We start from the raw sequence: 22,807 nt of genomic DNA on the forward strand, positions 1-22,807 counted from the left end.
AAAGCGGTGTGACAGCGCATGCGCATGCGCTCGCCGGCGGCAGCATCGAGTCGCTCAAAGATGACGTCACGGCCCACAATTCGGTCACAGCGCTGTACTTACTGTAGAAAACACAAACATGCTATTTTGTGTTAACACGTTACAATTAAAGTCATTGAAATATTTCGGACATAATATTTTAATTTATTCAATTAAAGTAACATAATTATAAACGTCAACAATTTCATTTCATTTGTATTTATCTCCTTCATTGATGTGCATTTTTGAGCAATAGACAATTAAACTTTAGCAACTAAACACATATTTACACACCTATGCTTGAGAAGGAACAGGATGAAGACAATCTTATATTTCCTGCCCCCTTCAACATAATAAGTAGTCTTACTTAATGGATAGCCCAGATTCACAAGCATACAAACCAAACAAATACATCCAAATATAATGAAAACAAACAAAAAACACACACAAAAAACAAGAAGTGCAAAACTTCATGAAGTACAAACCGAACAAAACAAAAATACAAAAATACAAAACCAGACAAAAAATAAGATAATAAATATAAAGCAAAATGTAAACACTTACGGCTGCCCATGTGATCTTATTGTTCTGTCTTTATATACTGTATATATTTTCAATTGGAATAATTTTCTACAATCTTTTATCTCATTGTAAAGAGAATTCCATAGTTGAACCCCCACCACTGATATACACATTTGTTTAAAGTTGTCCTTGAATACTGATGTTTGAAATGACCTTTTCTTCCATGCTCTTCATTCTCAAAAGTGATGACAAACATTTTTTGTAAATTTGCTGGTAATGTTTTACTTTTAGCCTTAAACATGACACATAATGTCTGTAACTTGACTAGCTCCTGTAGTTTCAATAAACCAGAATTAATAAATAATATGTTAGTGTGTTCTAGATAATCTGCTTTATGAATAATCTTTATAGCTCTTAAACAATAATGTTTTACAAGAACTTAGTACCTAAATCAGGGTTGTGCAAACTTTTTCCACTGAGGGCCACACACTGAAAACTCAAAGCGTGCGGGGGCCACTTTCATTTATTGCATTTTGAAAACGAATATATAGATTTTTTTTTAACCTTTAGGGCTCCTTTTTAAGTTTGGTCCCCGAGGACCCGGAAGGGTCTCAGTCATAAAAATGTTAAAAATAAGCCATATATTATTATTTTTTGTATGTTTTATGCCGTTTTTTTCAAAACCTTTTTTATGGCATAAACACAAAATGTACAATATTTCTCCAAAGTGGAATATTTGTTTAAAATAAGTCTTAAATAGGTCAATATTTTATAACACCATTGATTTTAATTTACTATAATTTTTTTTTAGCAATGACAATTAATAACAAAAAACATATCCCACAATAATCCTTGGGGACCCTTCCCACTCACAAAAATGTTAAAAATAAGTATTTTTTTGCTTTCAACACTTAAATATTTAGATCAACTTCAGCTCTATCCGTCGATAACATTTGTATTATTTTTTGGAAATATTTTTTGCCCTTTTTGAAAAAGAAAACGTTTTTTTATGGCAAACGCACAAAATATGAAATATTTTCATGGAATATTTGTTTAAAATAAGTGTTAAATAGGTCAATATTTCATAACATCATTGATTTTAATTTACTATTACTTTTTTGAGCAATGAAAGTTAATAACAAAAAAACATATCCCACAATAATACTTGGGGACCCAAAAGGGTCCCACTCATCAAAGTGTTAATAAGTTTTTTTGTTTTCAACACTTAAATATTTAGATCAACTTCAGCTCTATCCGTTGATTAAAAGTTTTAAATATTTTTTTTGTGTGCCCTTTTTGTCAAAGAAAACTTTTTTTATGGCAAAAATATGCTATATTTTCCCAACAAGAATATTTCAAAGTACAATATTTGATGTGAAGTATTTGGAGCCTTAAATAGGTCACTCATTTATAACACCATTGACATTAATGTATTAATATTTTTTTGAGCAATTAGTTTGAAAAAAAAAAAAAAAAAACTCAAAAATTCTCATAAAAGTTTTAAAAATAAGTCAGACATTTTTTTTTTACTTTCAAAACTCTAGATCAACTTCAGATCTATTCGTCGATTAAAATATTTTATTATTTGTGTGTGTGTGTGTGTGTTTTATGCCCTTTTTAAGAAAACTTTTTTTTTTAAATGGAAAACGCACGAAATATGGAATATTTGATGTGAAGTAATTGGAGCCTTAAATATGTCAATAATTCATAACAACATTGATTTTAATTTACTTTTATTTTTTGAGCAATGACAGTTAAAAAAAAAAAAAAATCCCACCAAAAATCTCATAAAAGTGTTAAAAATAAGTCATATTTGCATTTATTTTTTAACTTTCAACACTTAAATCTCTAAATAAACTTACATCTGCCAATTATAAGTTTTTATTTAAAACCATTTTTTGTGTGTTTTATGCCCTTTTGTCTAAGAAAACTTAGTTTTTTTTATATTGCAAACAAAAAATATGCAATTTTTCCCCCCCAAAATAATATTCCTTGGTGGAATATTTGATGTGAAGTAATTGGAGCCTTAACTATGTCAATAATTAAAATTATTTATTTTATTTTAATATACTATAATTTTTTTGAGAAATTAGTTAAGAAAAACAAAAAAACACGAACATTCTTGGGTACCCAAAAGGGTCCCACTCATAAAAGTGTTCAAAATAAGTCATACTTTAAAAAACATTTTTTTTACTTTCAACACTTCAATCTCTTTAATTTTTTTGGTGTGTTTTATGGCCTTTCGTCAAAGAAAAATTAGTTTTTATATATAGCAAAAACACAAAATATGATATATTTCCCCTCAAAAAATATTTCAAAGTGGAATATTTGTTGTGAAGTAGTTGGAGCCTTATATATGCCAATAATTCATAAAAACATTTATTTTCATTTACTTTTATTTTTTGAGCAATGACCGTCAAAAAAATCCCACTAAAAATCTTGGGGACCCAAAAGGGTCCCAGTCATTAAAGTGTTAAAAATAAGTCATACTTTTTTTTTAACTTTCAAGACCTAAGTCTCTAGATCATCCCCTGATCTATCCATTGATTATAAGTATTTATCAATGTTTTGTTAAAGAGTATTTCTACAATGTGCCGCAAATGGCCCCCGGGCCGCACTTTGGACACCACTGATCTAAACAATTATTGGAATTTAAAATCTTACCGTAAACGTTACTTTTCCCACCATTTTCCAAAAAAGTAGGCGCCATGTTTTCCATTCAATGAGAAACATGCTGTTCTTTAATAAAGGTGATGTTTATTCATATTTACATGAATATATTAATTTATAACCAAGAGAGGAGGGAATGTACAAGAGAACCATATGTACACATCAATAAATAAAAACTTGTGTTCTTGGGGAGAAATAGTCGTCAAGAGTTAGAAAAAAGCGTGTTGATCTTTTAGTTCCGATGGGAAAATGGCACCCGAGCACGGTGGGGGGCAACACACACACACACACACACACACACACACACACACACACACACACACACACACACACACACACAGGAACGTCATGACAACACCCAGCGGTCCAATAACCGCCTCGTTACCATGGAAACGCCAGCTGCACAGAAATTCACAATTAGCTTTATTTCCTCTCAAACACACACACACACACACACACACACACACACACACACACACACACACATACTCGCTAAAAGGAGCCGCTTAAATGTTTTCTACGCAATCAACAAACAACTTTTAACTTTTCAATCTTCTCCAACTTCTTCTTCTCAAACGACAAGGCGGGCATGGAAACGGGCGTTCACAGTGCTGGACGTCGTGGTCATGTGACCTGCTCGTCACCGCCTCGACTTCCTGTCTCCGACCGCGGTTCATCCGACCAGAGAGACCGTCAACAAAAGAAAAGAAAAAGGCAAAAGACGGCGGCAGTGGCAGTCCTGTGGCAGTGACAGACGACAAGCGAGTGGTTTCCTACATTACCCATAATGCATTGCTCGGGTCAGAACCTCACACTTACCAATATTATTGATTTTTTTTTTCACACGGACGTGCTGAGGGAACAGACTGCTTCTTAGCCGCCATGTTGGAAAATCCATTTCAAGGTTTTTAGGCGCCAATAAAAGTCCAGGAAGTTTTGGTACAAATGTACTTCCTGGAACCCAAATGTTGCGTTCGAAGACACAGAAAGACATGGGACAAAAACACTAAAAATATACTTAATTTGGGCTTCAGTTCCTGGACCTGGAGTCCTCCTAGTGTAGTGCTTCTCAAATAGTGGGGTGTGTGCCAGGGGGGCTTCAAAAAATTATGTCAGTGCTTCTTAAATAAGGGGAGGGGGGGGGCAACCTTGAGGGGGCGTAATAGCATTTTTAGTGTTAGTACTGAACTATCTTGACACTATCTTGAAACAAAAACATTAACTTCAGGGTGGCGTGAGGGGCAATAACTAAACACATAAATAAACATTCACTTCAGGGGGGGCGTGAAAAAAATCTGTCCCCTCGGAAAATGTAAATCTGAGCGAGTTCCAAACAGCCCCTTTAATGAAGAGCTTCTTAAATAGTGGGGCAGGCCCCCCCTGGTGGGTGCCGTGAGGTGTCGGGGGAAGAGGGGGCGTGAGAGGCAAAAGCGTAATTGCATTTTTTTAGTGTTAGCACTGAACTATCTTGACACTAACTATCTTGAAACAAAAACATTAACTTCAGCGAGGGGGGTGAGGGGCAATAACTAAACATATAAATAAACATTCACTTCAGGGGGGGCGTGAAAAAAATCTGTCCCCTCGGAATATGTAAATCTGAGCGAGTTCCAAACAGCCCCTTTAATGAAGAGCTTCTTAAATAGTGGGGCAGGCCCTCCCTTGGGGGTGCCGTGAGGTGTCGGGGGAAGAGGGGGCGTGAGAGGCAATAGCGTAATAGCATTTTTTAGTGTTAGCACAGAACTTTTTTGACACTATTTATCTTGACAAGAAATAAACGTAAACTTTGGGAGTGCGTGAAAACTATTTTTGACCCTGGCGGGGCGTGACAGAAAATAATGTAGAATCACTACGAGTGAAGTAAGGGGGGGCGTGAGAGGCAATAGCATATTAGCATGTTTAGTGTTAGTAAAGAACTAGCTTGATAACAAGTAAACATTAACATAATAATAAAATAATGAGAACCACTGTACTCGTGGTTGTTTGAAATAAAGTGGTACTTTTTAAGGTGACACTATGAGAGGAGTTCCAACATGGCGGCAGGTGGACGTCTTGAGGGAGAGACTTAGCAGCACCGTCATGAGCATGGAGGCCAAAGGAAATCAAAGAAACTGTACAGGAAGTGAAAGTCTTCAGAGGAAACACTGGACAGCGGATGTTTATGTACACACTTCTTCTTGGCTCCGCCCATCCTCTCCTACTTCCTGACCGCAGACGACACAGTGCCATGTGACTCACGGCTGCGCCCGCTGGACATTCACCGACCGCGGCAGCGTTCAAGAGATGGAAGCATCACGGTCAGGACGATGCGGGGGCGGCACGCTGAAGTGCGGGAATATTCAAACTCCCGGGAATTGTGGCGTTTGTACGCACTCGGCGCCAGCAGGGGGCGCCAGCAGGGGGCGAGCTGGCGAGGCTGCGGGAGTACAAAAAAAAAAGCGCAACACTCCCGCTGCGTCACATCAAAATGTCTCCCCGGCTGACTGATGTAAACAAAGCGAGGCCACTTGACTCCGCCCACTTCCTGTTTGTTGGCGTCGAGCTCCGCCCACAACAGGAAGCGCCCCTCCTTCAGAAGATCCCTTTGGCGATTTTCAGTCCCTTCTGCTTCATGCGAGGCAGCGTGGAGCTGGCCACGGTCTTGGCGCGCGGGGGCCACGCCGGGCCCCGCTTCTTCAGGACGAAGTTGTAGTTGGCGCTGGAGTTCATGGCGTAGAAGACGTTGGCGTTGTCGGGGATCCGCAGCTCTGCGGGCAGAGGGGAGGCGTCAAGGGGACGGACGCCGGAGGTGTCGGCGCGAACGTTACCTTTGTCCTCCGAGATCTTCTGCACCAGCTCGTAGTCCTCCGTCTTCTCCCGCTCCAGGTTGTGTTTGATCATCGCCTTCCTGATGACGGCGGGCGTCTTGTCCTGACTGGTCACCTGCGCGGGGGGGGGGAGGGGCAAAGGTCAGTCACGTGTCACGGCGTGTCGGTAGGACGCCCTCACCAGGATGCTCTTGTACATGTTGCCGTTCTCCACGTCCAGGCTGACGCGGATGATGCAGCAGTCGTCCACCTGCTGGTTGTACAGCGGCAGCGACAGCGTGGAGTAGTTGGACACGGCCGACGCCGAGCGCTTGTGCGAGCGCGACAGCGGCGTGGACGAGGACACGGAGGAGGACGAGGCCGTGCTGGAGCCGGAGGCGGAGCCTGAGCTGGAGCCCATCCCGGACGTGTCCAGCGAAGACAGCGAGGTGCACTCCCAGAACTGTTTGTGATAAACAAGTGGGCGGGTCACCCAGTGCTAGCTCCGCCCCCCGCCATCTTTTAAGAAGGAAACTCACCGTGGAAGTGGTGTCTGCAGAGGGCGCTTCTCTTCCCAACGCAGAAACGGAAAGTTTGACTGACGGCGTCGACGTCTGAACCCAAACACAAGACTGTAAAGAACTAGCTTGATAAAAAGTAAACATTCACTTCAGGGGGGTGTGTGACATAAACCCGATTTCCCTGCAGGGGCGTGACAGAAAATAACGAATAATCACTGTACTAGTGGAGTAAAGAGGGGCGTGAGAGGCAATAGCATACTAGCATCTTTAGTGTTAGTAAACAACTAGCTTGAGAAAAAGTAAACATTAACTTCAGGGCGCTTATAAAAAAATGTTTTCCCTGGATGGGCGTGACAGAAAATAATGGAGAACCACTGTACTAGTGGAGTAAGGGGGGGCGTGAGAGGCAATAGCATATTAGCATTTTAGTGGTAATAAAGAACTAGCTTGATAAAAAAAGTAAACATTAACTTCAGGTGGGTGTGACAAAAATGTTTTTCCTGAAGGGGCGTGACAGAAACTAATTGAGAACCGCTGTACTAGTGGAGTAAGGGGGGGCGTGAGAGGCAATAGCATGATAGCATCTTTAGTGTTAGTAAAGAACTAGTTTGATAAAAAAGTAAACATTAACTTCAAGGGGGGGCGTGACAGAAAATAATGGAGAACCACTGTACTAGTGGAGGCCGTGAGAGGCAATAGCATATTAGCATCTTTGGTGTTAGTAAAGAACTAGCTTGATGAAAAGTAAACATTAACTTCAGAGGGCGCGTGAAAAAAATGTTTTCCCTTGAGAGGTGTGACAGAAAATAATTGAGAACCACTGTACTAGTGGAGTAAGGGGTGTGTGAGAGGCAATAGCATATTAGCACCTTTAATGTTGATAAATAACTAGCTTGATAAAAAGTAAACATTAACTTCAGGGGGGGGCGTGAAAGGCAATAGCATATTAGCATCTTTAGTGTTAGTAAAGAACTAGCTTGATAAAAAAGTAAACTTTAAATTCAGGGGGGGCGTGACAGAAAATAATGGAGAACCCTGTACTAGTGGAGTAAGGGGGGTCGTGAGAGGCAGTAGCATATTAGCATCTTTGGTGTTAGTAAATAACTAGTTTGACAAAAAGTACACATTAACTTCAGGGGGGGCTTGACATTTTTTTTCCCCTGGGGGGCGTGACAGAAAATAATTGAAAACCACTGTACTAGTGGGGTATGGGGGGGCTTGAGAGGCAATAACATATCAGCATCTTTAGCGTTAGTAAGGAACAAGCATGATAAAAAGTCAATAACTTCAGGGGGACGTGAAAAAAACTTCTCCCTGGGGGGGCGTGACAGAAAATAATTGAGAATCACTGTACTAGTGGAGTAAGGGGGGCGTGAGAGGCAATAGCATATTAGCATATTTAGTGTTAGTAATGAACTAGCTTGATAAAAAGTCAACATTAAATTCAGGGGGGGGGCGTGACAGAAAATAATGGAGAACCACAGTACTAGTGGGGTATGGGGGGGGGGGCGTGAGAGGCAATAATATATTAGCATCTAGCGCTAACGACCTCACCTTCCTCTCGTGTCCCTCCGGGGAGTCCGACAGGAAGCTGGCGTTGACGTCCTCCAGGTCCGAGCCGCTGGAGCTGACGGAGGTGATGCTGAGGGCGTCGCCGCTGTCCCCGCCGCCGCCGCCTTGGTACGGCCTGAAGTGGGCGTGGTCGAAGGACTTGGAATGAGAACCCACGGCGCCGGAAGCGCCCTCTGCCAGCTGTCGACTGCGCAGAAGGAACGTTTAGACACCGCGACCAAAACCTTCCTTAGCGTACAAAAGTACAGGAAGTCCTCTGTCTGCAGCGACGATTAAAAAAAAAAGTGAAATTGTTTCTACATGTCTAGGGGGCGTCGTGGACAAGCTTATAATGACGTATGTTCGATGGCCATCCTTCATGATGTTGATTTCTACATTTTCTCAACTGTTTACTTTCACTTTCCGGGGGGGGGGAACTTTTTTCCCCTGGAGAATCACTGTACTAGTGGAGTAAGGGGGGGGCATGAGAGGCAATAGCATATTAGCATCTTTAGTGTTGGTAAAGAACTAGCTTGAGAAAAAGTAAACATTAACTTCAGGGGAGGCGTGAAAACATATTTTCCCTGGGGGAGCGTGACAGAAAATAATGGAGAATCACTGTACTAGTGGAGTAAGGGGGGGCATGAGAGGCAATAGCATATTAGCATCTTTAGTGTTAGTAAGGAACTAGCTTGATAACAAAGTAAACATTAACTTCAGGGGGGGCGTGAAAAAATTGTTTCCCTGGGGGGGGGGTTGTGACAGAAAATAATGGAGAACCACTGTACTAGTAGAGTAAGGAGGGCGTGAGAGGCAATAGTATATTAGCATCTTTAGTGTTAGTAAAGAACTAGCTTGAGAAAAAGTAAACATTAACTTCAGGGGGGGCGTGAACATTTTTTTTCCCTGGGGGGCGTGACAGAAAATAATGGAGAATCACTGTACAAGTGGAGTAAGGTGGGCATGAGAGGCAATAGCATATTAGCATCTTTAGTGTTAGTAAAGAACTAGCTTGAGAAAAAGTAAACATTAACTTCAGTGGGGGCGTGATTTTTTTTATTCCCTGGGGAGCGTGACAGAAAATAATGGAGAATCACTGTACTAGTGGAGTAAGGGCGGTATAAGAAGCAATAGCATATTAGCATCTTTAGTGTTAGTAAAGAACTAGCTTGAGAAAAAGTAAACATTAACTTCAGTGGGGGCGTGAAATGTTTTTTTCCCTGGGGGGGCGTGACAGAAAATAATGGAGAATCACTGTACAAGTGGAGTAAGGGGGGGCATGTAGCATATTAGCATCTTCAGTGTTAGTAAAGAACTAGCTTGAGAAAAAGCAAACATTAACTTCAGGGGGGGGGCGTGAAAATTTTTTTTCGCTGGCGGGGCGTGACAGAAAATAATGGAGACTCACTGAACTACTGGAGTAAGCTTTTTGTGGCAGTCAGAAGAGTCGCCTGGGAGACGTAAAGAAGGGATGCTAATTTTTGTTAGCTTTTCAATGGGATTGTCCATTACATGTTAGCATTAAGCTAGCGGCATAAGAGCCAACCTTTATTCTGCACGGTTCCATTGCTCATTGTCAGTTTATTCCTTGGTTGTAAAAGTATAAATGACATGGTTGCACAACGAGGTCGCTAAGCTAGCAGTGCTAACTTACTCGCTCCAGCGCTTCATGATTCCTCCGTTCTTCTTGGCGCGGAGGGTGTTGCTGGCCGACTCGGACAGCGGCTCGATGTCACACGACAGCTGGTAGCTGTGGCACAGAGGGGAGAGCTTTGGTGACGCCGGGCGGCCACTGGGAGCTGGGGGGGCCACTGGGAGCTGGGGGGGTCTCACCTGTCGGCCTCGCTGAGCTTCTCCACGCTGGCGAACCACTCGCGGAAGTGTCCGTCCTGAGTGAAGCTGTAGTTGTTGGAGGCCAGCTGCAGCAGTTTGATCTGTGCGATCACCTCGAACTCCTGCAACACCAACATGTTAACTACGGCACTGTGTTGCGCGCGCGAGCGTTTGGTGAGGGCTGACACGCACCTTCCTTCTCTTCTCAAAGTTGATCAGACCGCCCTGAAAGACACACAGGACCTTTTGTTTGACTGCAGCTTTATTAGGGGGTCAGGCGTTTACACAATATACAAATGTGATTCTTTCTGGCCCCGCCCCCTTCTCATTGCAAATATTCAAATAACACCGTTATACGTTTGTAAATTACAAACCCCAAAAACAGTGAAGTTGTCACGTTGTGTAAATGGTAAATAAAAAGAGAATAAAATGATTTGCAAATCCTTCTCAACTTATATTCAATTGAATAGACTGCAAAGACAAGATATTTAATGTTCACACTGAGAAACTTTGTTATTTTTTGCAAATATTAGCTCATTTGGAATGTGATGCCTGCAACATGTTTGAAAAAAGCTGGCACAAGTGGCAAAAAAGACTGAGAAAGTTGAGGAATGCTCATCAAACACTTATTTGGAACATCCCACAGGTGAACAGGCTAATTGGGAACAGGTGGGTGCCATGATTGGGTATAAAAACAGCTTCTATGAAATGCTCGGTCATTCACAAACAAGGATGGGGCGAGGGTCACCACTTTGTCAACAAATGCCTGAGCAAATTGTCCAACAGTTTAAGAACGACATTTCTCAACTAGCTATTGCAAAGTGTAAAAGCCAGCATGTGTGATGGTATGGGGGTGTATTAGTGCCCAAGACATGGGTAACTTACACATCTGTGAAGGCACCATTAAGGCTGAAAGGTACATACAGGTTTTGGAGCAACATATGTTGCCATCCAAGCAACGTTATCATGGACGCCCCTGCTTATTTCAGCAAGACAATGCCAAGCCATGTGTTACAACAGCGTGGCTTCATAGTAAAAGAGTGCGGGTACTAGACTGGCCTGCCTGTAGTCAAGACCTGTCTCCCATTAAAAATGTGTGGTGCAATTTGAAGCCTAAAATATCAGAAGGGAGACTGTTGAACAACTTAAGCTGTACATCAAGCAATAATGGGAAAGAATTCCACTTCAAAAATGTGTCTCCTCAGTTCCCAAACCTTTACGGAGTGTTGTTAAAAGGAAAGGCCATGTAACACAGTGGTAAAAATGCCCCTGTGACATTTGCAATGTGTTGCTGCCATTAAACTCTAAGTTCATGATTATTTGCAACAAAAAAATAAGATGTTTCTCAGTGTGAACATGAAATATCTTGTCTTTGCAGGCTATTCAATCGAATATAAGTTGAAAAGGATTTGCAAATCATTGTATTCTCTTTTTATTTACCATTTACACAACGTGACAACTTCACTGCTTTTGGAGTTTGTATTCAAAATACATTTTCTGACCCCTGACGTCATATCAAAATCTCCACAAACTTGTCCCAAATGATTGTGCTACAATATTTTTGTGGTGTAAATATTATCGTTGTTATGTAAAATGTGTTGGCCCTGTGATGCGGTGACTTGTCCAGGGTGTACCCCGCTTTCCGCCCCAATGCAGCTGAGATAGGCTCCAGCACCCCCCCCCCCTGCGGGACAAGCGATAGAAAACGGATGGATGGATGTAAAGTGTGTATACTTTATGTTGTTAATGTGGTATTATTCATAACAGCCCCCCCCCCGTGTCAAAATCTCCCCAAACTTGCCTCAAAAGGTTGTGCTGCAACAGTTTGGTCTGTCACATTTTTAACATTGCAATAGTTGTTATGTTATTGACATGTAATTAACGTATTATTAGTTGTAAACAGCCCCCCACCTTGTCAAAACCTCCCCAAACTTGCCTCAAACATTTGTTCTGCCGGAAGTTTTTTGTCTATTATAGTAGTTTTGTTATTGTTTTACAGTTCATTATGTTATTAATGTGTAATTAACGTATTTTTCATATTCCCCCTTCCCCCACCATGTCAAAATGTCCCGAAACTTGTCCCATTTTTTCGTGCTGCAACATTTATTTGGTCTATTATAGTTTCTGTTTCTCACTTTAAGTAATAAGTTATTATTCATAAAATCTCCAGAAAAGTGTCCCAAATGTTTGAGTCACAAACTGTTTTTGTCTTTTATAGTTTATGTTAACGTGTAATTATTGTTATTATTCATAACAGACCCCACCTTGACAAAAACTCCCCAAACTTGTCCCATTCCTTCGTACTACAACGGTTATTTGTTTATTCATTTTCATGTTATTAACTATTATAGTATTTGTTATTAAATTGTTATAATTTTTATGTTAATAACATGTAATTATCATGTTATTATTCCTAACAGGCCCCCGCCTTGTCGAACTCTCCCCAAACGTGTCCCATCAAACAATTTGTGTCTACTATAGTTATGTTATTAACATTTTATAGTTTGTTATTATCGTGTTATTATTCATGAAAAACCCCACCATGTCAAAATCTCCCCAAACTATTATAGTTTTTATGTTATTAACATGTTATTATTCATACGCAGCCCTCCCATTTTGTCTATTATAGTTCATGCAGAGGTGGTTCATCAGGGCATGCAAGACCTTCTCTGCTGGCAGAAATAATGATCATAATTAAAAGATACAATTATTTTTTTATGTACTTTCCCTAAATATCTAAAAGTATTCATATTCTCCTCTCGTCATATTATGCTCCTTACAGCGCTGTTGTTTTTAGGTTATAGAGTTTTTATCCAATCAGAATTCAGCTAGCTTATGTTGGAGTGCTGTACCAAATGTGCCTTGGGCCTTCAGAATCAACAATGTCTGTGCACTGTAAGTGAACGAACACATACAGTTGATAGACAGTTGCGATAGCCAATCAGATCACGAGTCGTTGTCAGTAAGGCCTTCTAGCTGGCCTAAGGCAGATATATAGTGATGTTATGAGCCAGGGAACATAAGAACTCCATTACCCAGCATGCCACAGTAGTGAAACACATGCGGATTAGCCCTGGGGATGTTTTTGACGAGCACGCTGTGGAGTAAACTTTAAAGGCCTACTGAAATGAATTTTTTTTATTTAAACGGGGATAGCAGATCTATTCTATGTGTCATACTTGATCATTTCGCGATATTGCCATATTTTTGCTGAAAGGATTTAGTATAGAACAACGACGATAAAGATCGCAACTTTTGGTATCTGATAAAAAAAAGGCTTGCTGCTACCGGAAGTAGCGTGACGTAGTCAGTTGAACATATACGCAAAGTTCCCTATTGTTTACAATGATGGCCGCATGAAGTGAGAGAGATTCGGACCGAGAAAGCGACAATTTCCCCATTAATTTGAGCGAGGATGAAAGATTTGTGGATGAGTAAAGTGCAAGTGAAGGACTAGTGGGGAGTGGAAGCGATTCAGATAGGGAAGATGCTGTGAGAGCCGTGGGTGACCTGATATTCAGCTGCGAATGACTACAACAGTAAATAAACACAAGACATATATATACTCTATTAGCCACAACACAACCAGGCTTATATTTAACATGCCACAAATTAATCCTGCATAAAAACACCTCAGTGTTTGTTATGCTAGCTCCTAGCTCCTATGCTAGCTCCTAGCTCCATATAAGCCGCCAATCCAATTCAAACACCTGCACAACACACACAATCACTCAGCCCAAAAGACCGTTCACCTAACCCAAGGTTCATAAAGCTTATATATTTAAACAAAGTAACGTACGTGACGCGCACGTACTGGCAAGCGATCAAATGTTTGGAAGCGCAGCTGCTACTCACGGTACCTGATATTCAGCTGGGAATGACTACAACAGTAAATAAACACAAGACATATATATACTCTATTAGCCACAACACAACCAGGCTTATATTTAATATGCCACAAATTAATCCTGCATAAAAACACCTATGTGTTTGTTATGCTAGCTCCTAGCTCCTCTGCTAGCTCCTAGCTCCATAGAACACGCCAATACAATTCAAACACCTGATCAACACACACAATCACTCAGCCCAAAAGACCGTTCACCTAACCCAAGGTTTTATAAAACTTATATATTTAAACAAAGTTACGTACGTGACGCGCACGTACGGTCAAGCAATCAAATGTTTGGAAGCCAAAGCTGCATACTCACGGTAGCACGTCTGCGTCTTTGTCATCCAAATCAAAGTAATCCTGGTAAGAGTCTGTGTTGTCCCAGTTCTCTACAGGCGTCTGTGTATCGAAGTCAAAAGTCCTCCTGGTTAGAGTCTCTGTTATCCGAGTTCTTCGATCTTGACTGCATCTTTCGGGAATGTAAACAATGAAACACCGGCTGTGTTGTGTTGCTGCTGACTTCCTTCGCAAAATACGTCCGCTTTGCACCGAGAACTTTCTTCTTTGCTTGCTCAGCTTCTTTCTCCATAATGCAATGAACATAATTGCAACAGATTCACCAACACAGATGTCCAGAATACATCCAGAATGAGATGAAAACAGCTATTTCGTATTGGCTTCAATGTGGAAGCCATACCCGTGTTCTACTGGCTACGTCACGCGCATACGTCATCCTCAGAGGTGTTTCGAACCGGAAGTTTAGCGGCAAATTTAAAATTGCACTTTATAAGTTAACCCGGCCGTATTGGCATGTGTTGCAATGTTAAGATTTCATCATTGATATATAAACTATCAGACTGCGTGGTCGGTAGTAGTGGGTTTCAGTAGGCCTTTAAGAAGTCAGCCAACACGCCTCGTCTGCATCTTTTATGACTAGACAAGACAACACATATATTTGCAAGGCCATTTTCAAGAAGGATATTTAAAGAGAAACTACATCTTGTGAGACCATGTCGGCCAACCCCGGGAACCTCGAATGGGTTCTACTGATTGTGAGTTCAGATATTTTATTTGTTTATTTTTTCACATTTAATATGTTTTTTGCAATTTCAATGTTGAAAGTACCACATAAGATATGTTTTAATTGCTCATGCGGGTTTATTGATTTTTAAATGCGCCAGAAAATAACCTGTTTTGTACACTGTTGATTTGTTTTAGTGCACAGTAGTGCGTAAATGTGTTTCTGAGTAGTATTTCTCCAGCAATGGTCATGTGGTGACATCAATGATGGTATTTTGAGAGGTAATCATTGGACACAGGACATCAATGAAGGCCTAGGTGCAAAATGCACGGCCCGCCACTGAGTTTATGGTAACATGTAATTATCGTGTTATTATTCATACCTAGCACGCCCACCTTGTCAAAATCTCCCCAAACCTGTCTCAATGATTTGTGCTGCCAAAATGTTTTGTCTAACTGTTATAGTTTTTATGTTGTTAACATTTAATTATCATGTTATTATTCATGAACCCCCCACCTTGTCAAAATCTCCCCAAACTTGACCCTATTATTTGTGCTGCCTAAATGTCTATTACAGTTTTTATGTAAAATTGTTGTACTTTTTGTATTTGTCCATCTATTATAATTTTTATGTTATTAACGTGTTATTATACATAAGAGAAAAAGTGTAATAGTTAGAAAATACATATTTTACAGCACAAATGAGTGGGGGTCTGGTTATGAATAATAACACGTTAATAACATACACAAACTGTCAAACAATAACAAAAACTATAATAAGTATTTTGCAGCACAGTGTTATTTGAATATTTGCCAACTTCACACATATCTTCTTGGGTCTATTATAGTTTTTATTTAAATGTTATGGTTTTTGTTTATTAACGTGTAATTGTGTTATTATTCCTAACAGGCCCCACCATGTCAAAATCTCCCCAAACTGGTCTCATTTGTTTGTGCTGCAACAATTTGCTGTCTATTATAGTTTTTATGTTATCAAATTGTTATGGTTTTTATGTTATTAAAGTGTAATTATGGTGTTATTATTCATAATAATAACACCATAATTACAATTATGTGTTGGGGACGGCGTGGCGCAGTTGGGAGAGTGCCCGTGCCAGAAACCTGAGGGTTACTGGTTCAATCCCCACCTTCTATCAACCTCGTCACGATCCGTGTGTCCTTGAGCAAGACACTTCACCCTTGCTCCTGATGGGTCGTGGTTAGGGCCTTGCATGTCAGCTCCCGCCATAAGTGTGTGAATGTGTGTGTGAATGGGTGAATGTGGGAAAAGTGTCAAAGCGCTTTGAGTACCTTGAAGGTAGAAAAGCGCTATACAAGTATAACCCATTTATCATAACAGTCCCCCATCTTGTCAAAATCTCCCCAAACTTGTCCCATTCCTTTGTACTACAACAGTTATTCATCTATTATAGTTTTTATGTTATTAACTATTAGTTTATATTATGACATTGTTATAATTTGTATGTTATGAACATGTAGTTATTGTGTTATTATTCATAAACAGGCCCCCACCTTGTCAAAATCTCCCCAAACTTGTCCCATTTGTTCGTGCTGCAAACTATTTATGTCTATTAAAGTTCTTATGTTGTTAATGTTTTATACTTATATTATTAACATTTTATAGTTTGTTATTCGTGTGTTATTATTCATGACCACCCCGCCTTGTCAAAATCTCCCCAAACTTTTCTCAAAAGTTTGTGCTGCAAAATGTTTTGTTTATTATAGTTTTTATGTAAAATAGTTATACTTTTTGTATTATTAACGTGTTATTATTCATAACCCCCCCCCCCATCTCCTAAACTTGTCTCAAAGGTTTGTTCTGCCACATTGTTTTTGGCCATCTATTACAGTTTTTATGTTATTAACATGTTATTATTCATAAGAGAAAAAGGTGTAATAGTTAGAAAATAAATATTTAGCAGCACAAAGGAGTGGGGAATAACAACAAGTTAATAACATACACAAACTGTCAAACAATAACACAAAAACTATAATAAGTATTTTGCAGGAGAGTGTTATTTGAATATTTGCCTTCTTGGGATTAACATTGAACACCTTCAGCAAATATCAGACATTTTTTCAAGCAAACGTCCCGTGGTGTTTCCCGGACCCCCGCACTGACCTCCATGTAGTCCTTCATGGCCGTGTCCATCATCACCAGGTCCGTCAGGAAGGTGCCCAGGTAGGGAATGGTGCCCTGCATCACGCCCTGATCCCAGACCAGCGTTAGTGCGCATTCACATTGGTCACATGACACTCTTCTATCGCCATGGTAACCCTTGATTTAGTGCTTTTTCTCTCTCCAGGACTAAACATAGGGCAGCTAAAGTTAGTTGGCGGTAACCTAGCAACACACCAGGGGAACAAAGTCATATTCCTGCCACTAGATGGCGCCTGAGACAAGGACTGTACTTGCTAACGAGATGAGTGAATGCTCCAATGCTGAAGTTGAAGTGAAATGTTGACAGAATGTAGTATGAATGTAAGAATAGTTTGAATGTTGGAATGGTTCGAATGTTGAAGGGTGTGAATTTCTAGGAAAACCGGAATTTGGTTTGAAACTTGGGAAAGTGTTAGTTTGAATGTCCAGGATGAGTGGAATGTGTTGATGTTGGAATGGTTTTAATAAGTTGAAAAATGTGGGAATTGTGCAACTTGGAAAAATGTCTCATTCATTTCAATGGGAACTTCCTGAAAATTGGGGAATTTTGGGGGATAAAATGATTAGGAGCATGTATGTCCTGAATGAGCTGCATTGGTTGGTGCTGGAATTGTTTAAATCGGTCAAGAAATGTTCAAGTAGTAACAGTTTTTTAATTGAAAAATGGTATTACGGAATTTCGAGAAAACCGGGATTTTATCAAGTTCTTAAACCAACTTGTTTTTTTGTCCTGACTAAGAGGAATGTTTTGACTGTGGAACGGTTGAAATGTGTTGAAAAATGTGAAATGAGTCATCGCACTAAAAAAGGTTGGAAATAAGGTAAGAAAAAAACAGGAATTGCTGGAAATTTGTTGAATGTGGAAAAATGGTTGTTTGAATTTCCAGAATAAATTGAATGTGTTGATGTTGGAATGGTTTGAATCGGTTGAAAAATGTGGTAATTGTGGAAGTTTGAAAAATGGCCAATTTATTTTGGATGGGGAAAATGTCCCTAAAAACGAGGAATTCCAGGAGATCCGGGAATTTTTTTTAGAATTGTTGAAGTAGTGCACACAATTCCTGAACAGGCTGAATATTTTGAAGTTGAAACGGTTTAAATTAGATTAAAAATGTAGGAGTTGTGGAATTTTTAAAAATGTCCCATGGGAAATTCATAAAAATGTGGCAATTCCGGGAAAAGCGGGGATTTTTTGGAAAATGGTAAAAAACTTGAATGTTCTGAATGAGTTGAAATGGTTGGTGTTGGAAATTTTGAAAACGGTCGAGAAATGTTGAAGTAGTAACATTTTTAATTGAGAAATGGTATTACGGAATTCCTGGAAAACCGGGAATTTTTCCGGTTCAAAAAACAACTTTTTTTTTTTAGGTCCTGATTAAGAGGAATGTTTTGAAAGTGGAACGGTTGAAAAATGTGGGAGGAGTAGTCGACAGAAAAAAGGGTGAAAATAGGGTTTAGGAAACTGGGATCTCCAGGAATTTTTTTGAAATTGGAAAAATGATAGTTTGAATGTCCAGGATGAGTGGAATGTGTTGAAGGTGGAATGGTTTGAATATGTTGAAAAATGTGCAAATTGTGGAAGTTTGCAAAATGGCCAATTCATTTTGAATTGGGAAATTGTCCCTAAAAATGGGGAATTCCAGGAAATCTGGGAATTTTTTTCGAATTGTTGAAGTACTGCACACAATTCTTGAACAAGCTGAATATTTTGAAGTTGAAACAGTTTAAATTAGATGAAAAATTTAGAAGTTGTGCAATTTTGAAAAATGGCCCATTCATTTCAATGGGAATTTCATAAAAAATAGGGATTTCAGGGAAAATAGGGAATTTTTTTGAAAATGGTAAAAAACTAGAATTTTCTGAATGAGTTGAAATGGTTGGTGTTGGAATTTTTCAAAACGGTCGAGAAATGTTGAAGTGGTAACATTTTTAATTGAGAAATGGTATTGCGGAATTCCTGGAAAACCGGGAATTTTATTTAGAATTGTTGAAGTAGTGCACACAATTCCTGAACAGGCTGAATATTTTTAAGGTGAAACGGTTTAAATTAGATGAAAAATTTAGGAGTTGTGGAATTTTGAAAAATGGCCCATTCATTTCGCGGGGGGTGCTGTAGCCTCGGTAGAAAATGGATGGATGGATTCATTTCAATGGGAATTTCATAAAAATGTAAAAATGGTAAACAACTTGAATGTTCTGAATGAGTTGAAATGGTTGGTGTTGGAATTTTTCAAAACGGTCGAGAAATGTTGAAGTGGTAACATTTTTAATTGAGAAATGGTATTGGGAATTTTTCCGGTTCAAAAAACAACTTTGCTTTTTTGTCCTGATTAAGAGGAATGTTTTGACGATGGAACGGTTGAAGTGGGTTGAAAAATGTGGGAGGAGTAGTCGACAGAAAAAAGGGGGAAAATAGGGTTTGGGAAACTGGGATCTCCTGGAATTTTTTTGAAATTGGAAAAAATGATAGTTTGAATGTCCAGGATGAGTGGAATGTGTTGAAGGTGGAATTGTTTGAATAGGTTGAGAAATGTAGAAATGGTGGAAGTTGGAAAAATGGCCAATTCATTTTGAATAGGAAAAATGTCCCGGAAAACCTGGACTTCTGGGAAATCTGGGAATTTTTGGAATTTGTCAAGGGAAAGCCTGTGATTCCCGAATAGGCTGAACAGTTTGAAGTTGGAACGGTTTGAATGGGATGAAAAATGTGGACGGTAGAGCACGCCAAAGTCTGGAGAAGAATGCTTTGAAGCATTCACACAGTGTTCTCCATAAATCTGCTGTAATGCTGCTTTGCAAGCACTCCAGTTAGCCCCGCCCCTCCCCAGTCAAGATGGCAACTATTGAAACTCACCAGGTCTCTCTGCTGCTGGTGTCTCCTCTGAGCCCGCTTGGGGTTGATCTCCAAGGTGGCGAACTTGGACGTGCCCTCCTGGGAGAGGAAGACACACAAAAGGTTTCATGGTTGTTGCTAAGTGAACACAATACGAAGAAACATTTACGACAAACGCTGTGCGCCTCGCTCATTAACACATTACGATGGGACTGCCTGTGAATGTAGCTTGCGTGCTAACTCCGCCCCTTAACACACTCATGCACGCCTGGTGTGCCAGAGAATAAGAAGGCGGTACAAATACTGACTAGAGATGTCCGATAATATCGGCAGGCCGATATATGCGTTAAAACGTAATATCGGAAATTATCGGTATCTGTTTTTTTATTATCGGTATCGGTTTTTATTTATTTATTTTTTTATTTATTTTTTTTATTATTAAATCAACATAAAAAACACAAGATACACTTACAATTAGTGCACCAACCCAAAAAACCTCCCTCCCCCATTTACAGTCATTCACACAAAAGGGTTGTTTCTTTCTGTTATTAATATTCTGGTTCCTACATTATATATCAATATATATCAATACAGTCTGCAAGGGATACAGTCCGTAAGCACACATGATTGTGCGTGCTGCTGCTCCACTAATAGTACTAACCTTTAACAGTTAATTTTACATTACTAGTTTCTATGTAACTGTTTTTATATTGTTGTACTTTCTTTTTTATTCAAGAAAATGTTTTTAATTTATTTATCTTATTTTACTAATTTTTTTAAAAAGTACCTTATCTTCACCATACCTGGTTGTCCAAATTAGGCATAATAATGTGTTAATTCCACGACTGCATATATCGGTTGATATCGGTATCGGTTGATATCGGTATCGGTAATTAAACAGTTGGACAATATCGGAATATCGGATATCGGCAAAAAGCCATTATCGGACATCCCTAATACTGACCAGTCTAGTTAGGGATGGGTGCCGTTTACATTTGAACCGATATGGTACCAATTCCCGGTACCTGATTATCAATACCAGCATTCAAAGGTACCAATTTTCAGTACTTTTGTGTGTGTGTTAGTAAATATTGTTTTTAATGGTAAAAGTATCAATTGCAATTGCGAGTCCAAGACGTTAGATGGCAGTAGCGTATGGTTTAAGGTGTGTTGGGCTAGTCAGTTAAGTCGCAGTCTTTTGTTGCGCCCTAAAAAGTTTTAATACTGCAAGTACGGTACTTATTACGCAGCAGCTGTTTGATGGTAACGTACATCTTAGTTGTGATTTTCATGAACACATTTGGAGTGGCCATGTAAAATCGCTAATGCTAATCAGTAGCATGTCAATAGCAAAGCCAATGTATTATTAGCATCAAGCTAGCGCATTGTTGGAAAAGTGGAGCCTTACTAAATTGCGAGTATGACATTATGTTGCAATTACAGTTGTAAGTCCAAAACGATAGATGGCAGTAGTGTATAGTTTTGTTGTTGCGCCCTAAAAAGTGTTAATACTGTAAGTATTGGACTTACAGCTGTTTGATTGTTAACGTGCATCTTAGTTGTAGTTTTCATGAACACATTTGGAGTGGCCATGTAAAATCGCTAATGTTAATCAGTATCATGTCAATAGCAAAGCCAATGTATTATTAGCATCAAGCTAGCGCATTGTTGGAAAAGTGGAACCTTACTTAATTTTTTGACTCAAATGCTTTGTTGGCATTAAAAATTGCAACATTGCCTAGAGGTCGTTTGGCTGAGTTTGCTCTCAGTGCTGCTGGAGTGATCGCCATTTTTTATTGCAACATTTAAAAATGAGCTGATTATGATAACTGACGTCCGTTTTGTTTTATTATAACATTTCTGAGTCTCATTTGCAAGTATGACGTTAAGTTGCAATTACAGTTGCAAGTCCAAGATGCTAGATGGCAGTAGTGTATAGTTTATGCTGTTGTTGCGCCCTACAAAGTGTTAATACTGTAAGTATTGTACTTATTACACACCAGCTGTTTGAGTGTAACGTGCCTCCAAGTTGTAATTTTCATTAACAAATTTGGAGTCGCCATGTAAAATCGCTAATGCTAATCAGTATCATGTCAATAGCAAAACCAATGTATTATCAGCATCCAGCTAGCGCATTGTTGGAAAAGTGGAGCCTTGCTTAATTTTTTGACTCAAATGCTTTGTTGGCATTGAAAATTGCAACACTGCCTAGAGGTCGTTTTGGCTGAGTCTGCTGTCAGTGCTGCTGGAGTGATCACCATTTTTTTATTGCAACATTTAAAAATGAGCTGATTATGATAACTGATGTCCATCTTGTTTTATTATAACATTTCTGAGTCTCATTTGCAAGTATGACGTTAAGTTGCAATTACAGTTGCAAGTCCAAGGCGCCGGATGGCAGTAGTGTATAGTTTTTGTTGTTGTTGCGCCCTACAAAGTGTTAATACTGTAAGTATTGGACTTACAGCTGTTTGATTGTAACGTGCATCTTAGTTGTAGTTTTCATGAACACATTTGGAAGTGTTAAAATCGCCATTTAAAATCGCTAATGCTAATCAGTAGCATGTCAATAGCAAAGTCAATAGCAAAGTCAATGTATATTACCATCGAGCTAGCGCATTGTAAACATCATTTTTTTACTCAAATGCTTTGTTGGCATTGAAAATTGCTAACCCTAACCCTAAGTCTAAGTCTAAGGTCATTTGACTAGAGGGGGGGGGGGGGGGGGGGGGGGGTCACCCACATCCTCTCCAAGGTTTCTCATTGTCATCCCACTGGGTTGAGTTTTTCCTTGCCCTGATGTGGGCTCTGAACCGAGGATGTCGTTGTGGCTTGTGCAGCCCTTTGAGACACTTGTGATTTAGGGCTATATAAATAAACATTGATTGATTGATTGATTGACTAAGTCGGCTCTCAGTGCTGCTGGAGTGATCGACTTTGCGTGAATCATTGCCTGGTAGATTGCCAAGTAAAATACTGGCT

At 39.7% G+C, this 22,807-nt stretch overlaps 1 protein-coding gene across 6 annotated transcripts in view; it reads right to left on the reverse strand.

Moving 5' to 3' along the window:
- Nucleotides 1–5,650: 5,650 nt before the first annotated feature.
- The window catches only part of LOC133632622 (ral guanine nucleotide dissociation stimulator-like), a 67,650-nt gene continuing 50,493 nt past the window's right edge, over nt 5,651–22,807 (reverse strand). For all 6 annotated transcript variants that reach the window (XM_062025144.1, XM_062025141.1, XM_062025142.1 and 3 more), the window contains exons 9-18: nt 19,847–19,924; nt 16,954–17,040; nt 10,094–10,126; nt 9,902–10,023; nt 9,723–9,818; nt 8,072–8,276; nt 6,536–6,610; nt 6,199–6,459; nt 6,018–6,132; nt 5,651–5,957 (exon numbers count right to left, since the gene is read on the reverse strand). In XM_062025144.1, coding sequence (XP_061881128.1) covers nt 5,782–5,957; nt 6,018–6,132; nt 6,199–6,459; nt 6,536–6,610; nt 8,072–8,276; nt 9,723–9,818; nt 9,902–10,023; nt 10,094–10,126; nt 16,954–17,040; nt 19,847–19,924 — 1,248 coding nt within the window. In that variant the 3' untranslated portion in view covers nt 5,651–5,781. The remainder of the gene's footprint in view (nt 5,958–6,017; nt 6,133–6,198; nt 6,460–6,535; nt 6,611–8,071; nt 8,277–9,722; nt 9,819–9,901; nt 10,024–10,093; nt 10,127–16,953; nt 17,041–19,846; nt 19,925–22,807) is intronic.

Source organism: Entelurus aequoreus, linkage group LG17, assembly GCF_033978785.1.
Source record: "Entelurus aequoreus isolate RoL-2023_Sb linkage group LG17, RoL_Eaeq_v1.1, whole genome shotgun sequence".
Classification (NCBI taxonomy): Eukaryota; Metazoa; Chordata; class Actinopteri; order Syngnathiformes; family Syngnathidae; genus Entelurus; species Entelurus aequoreus.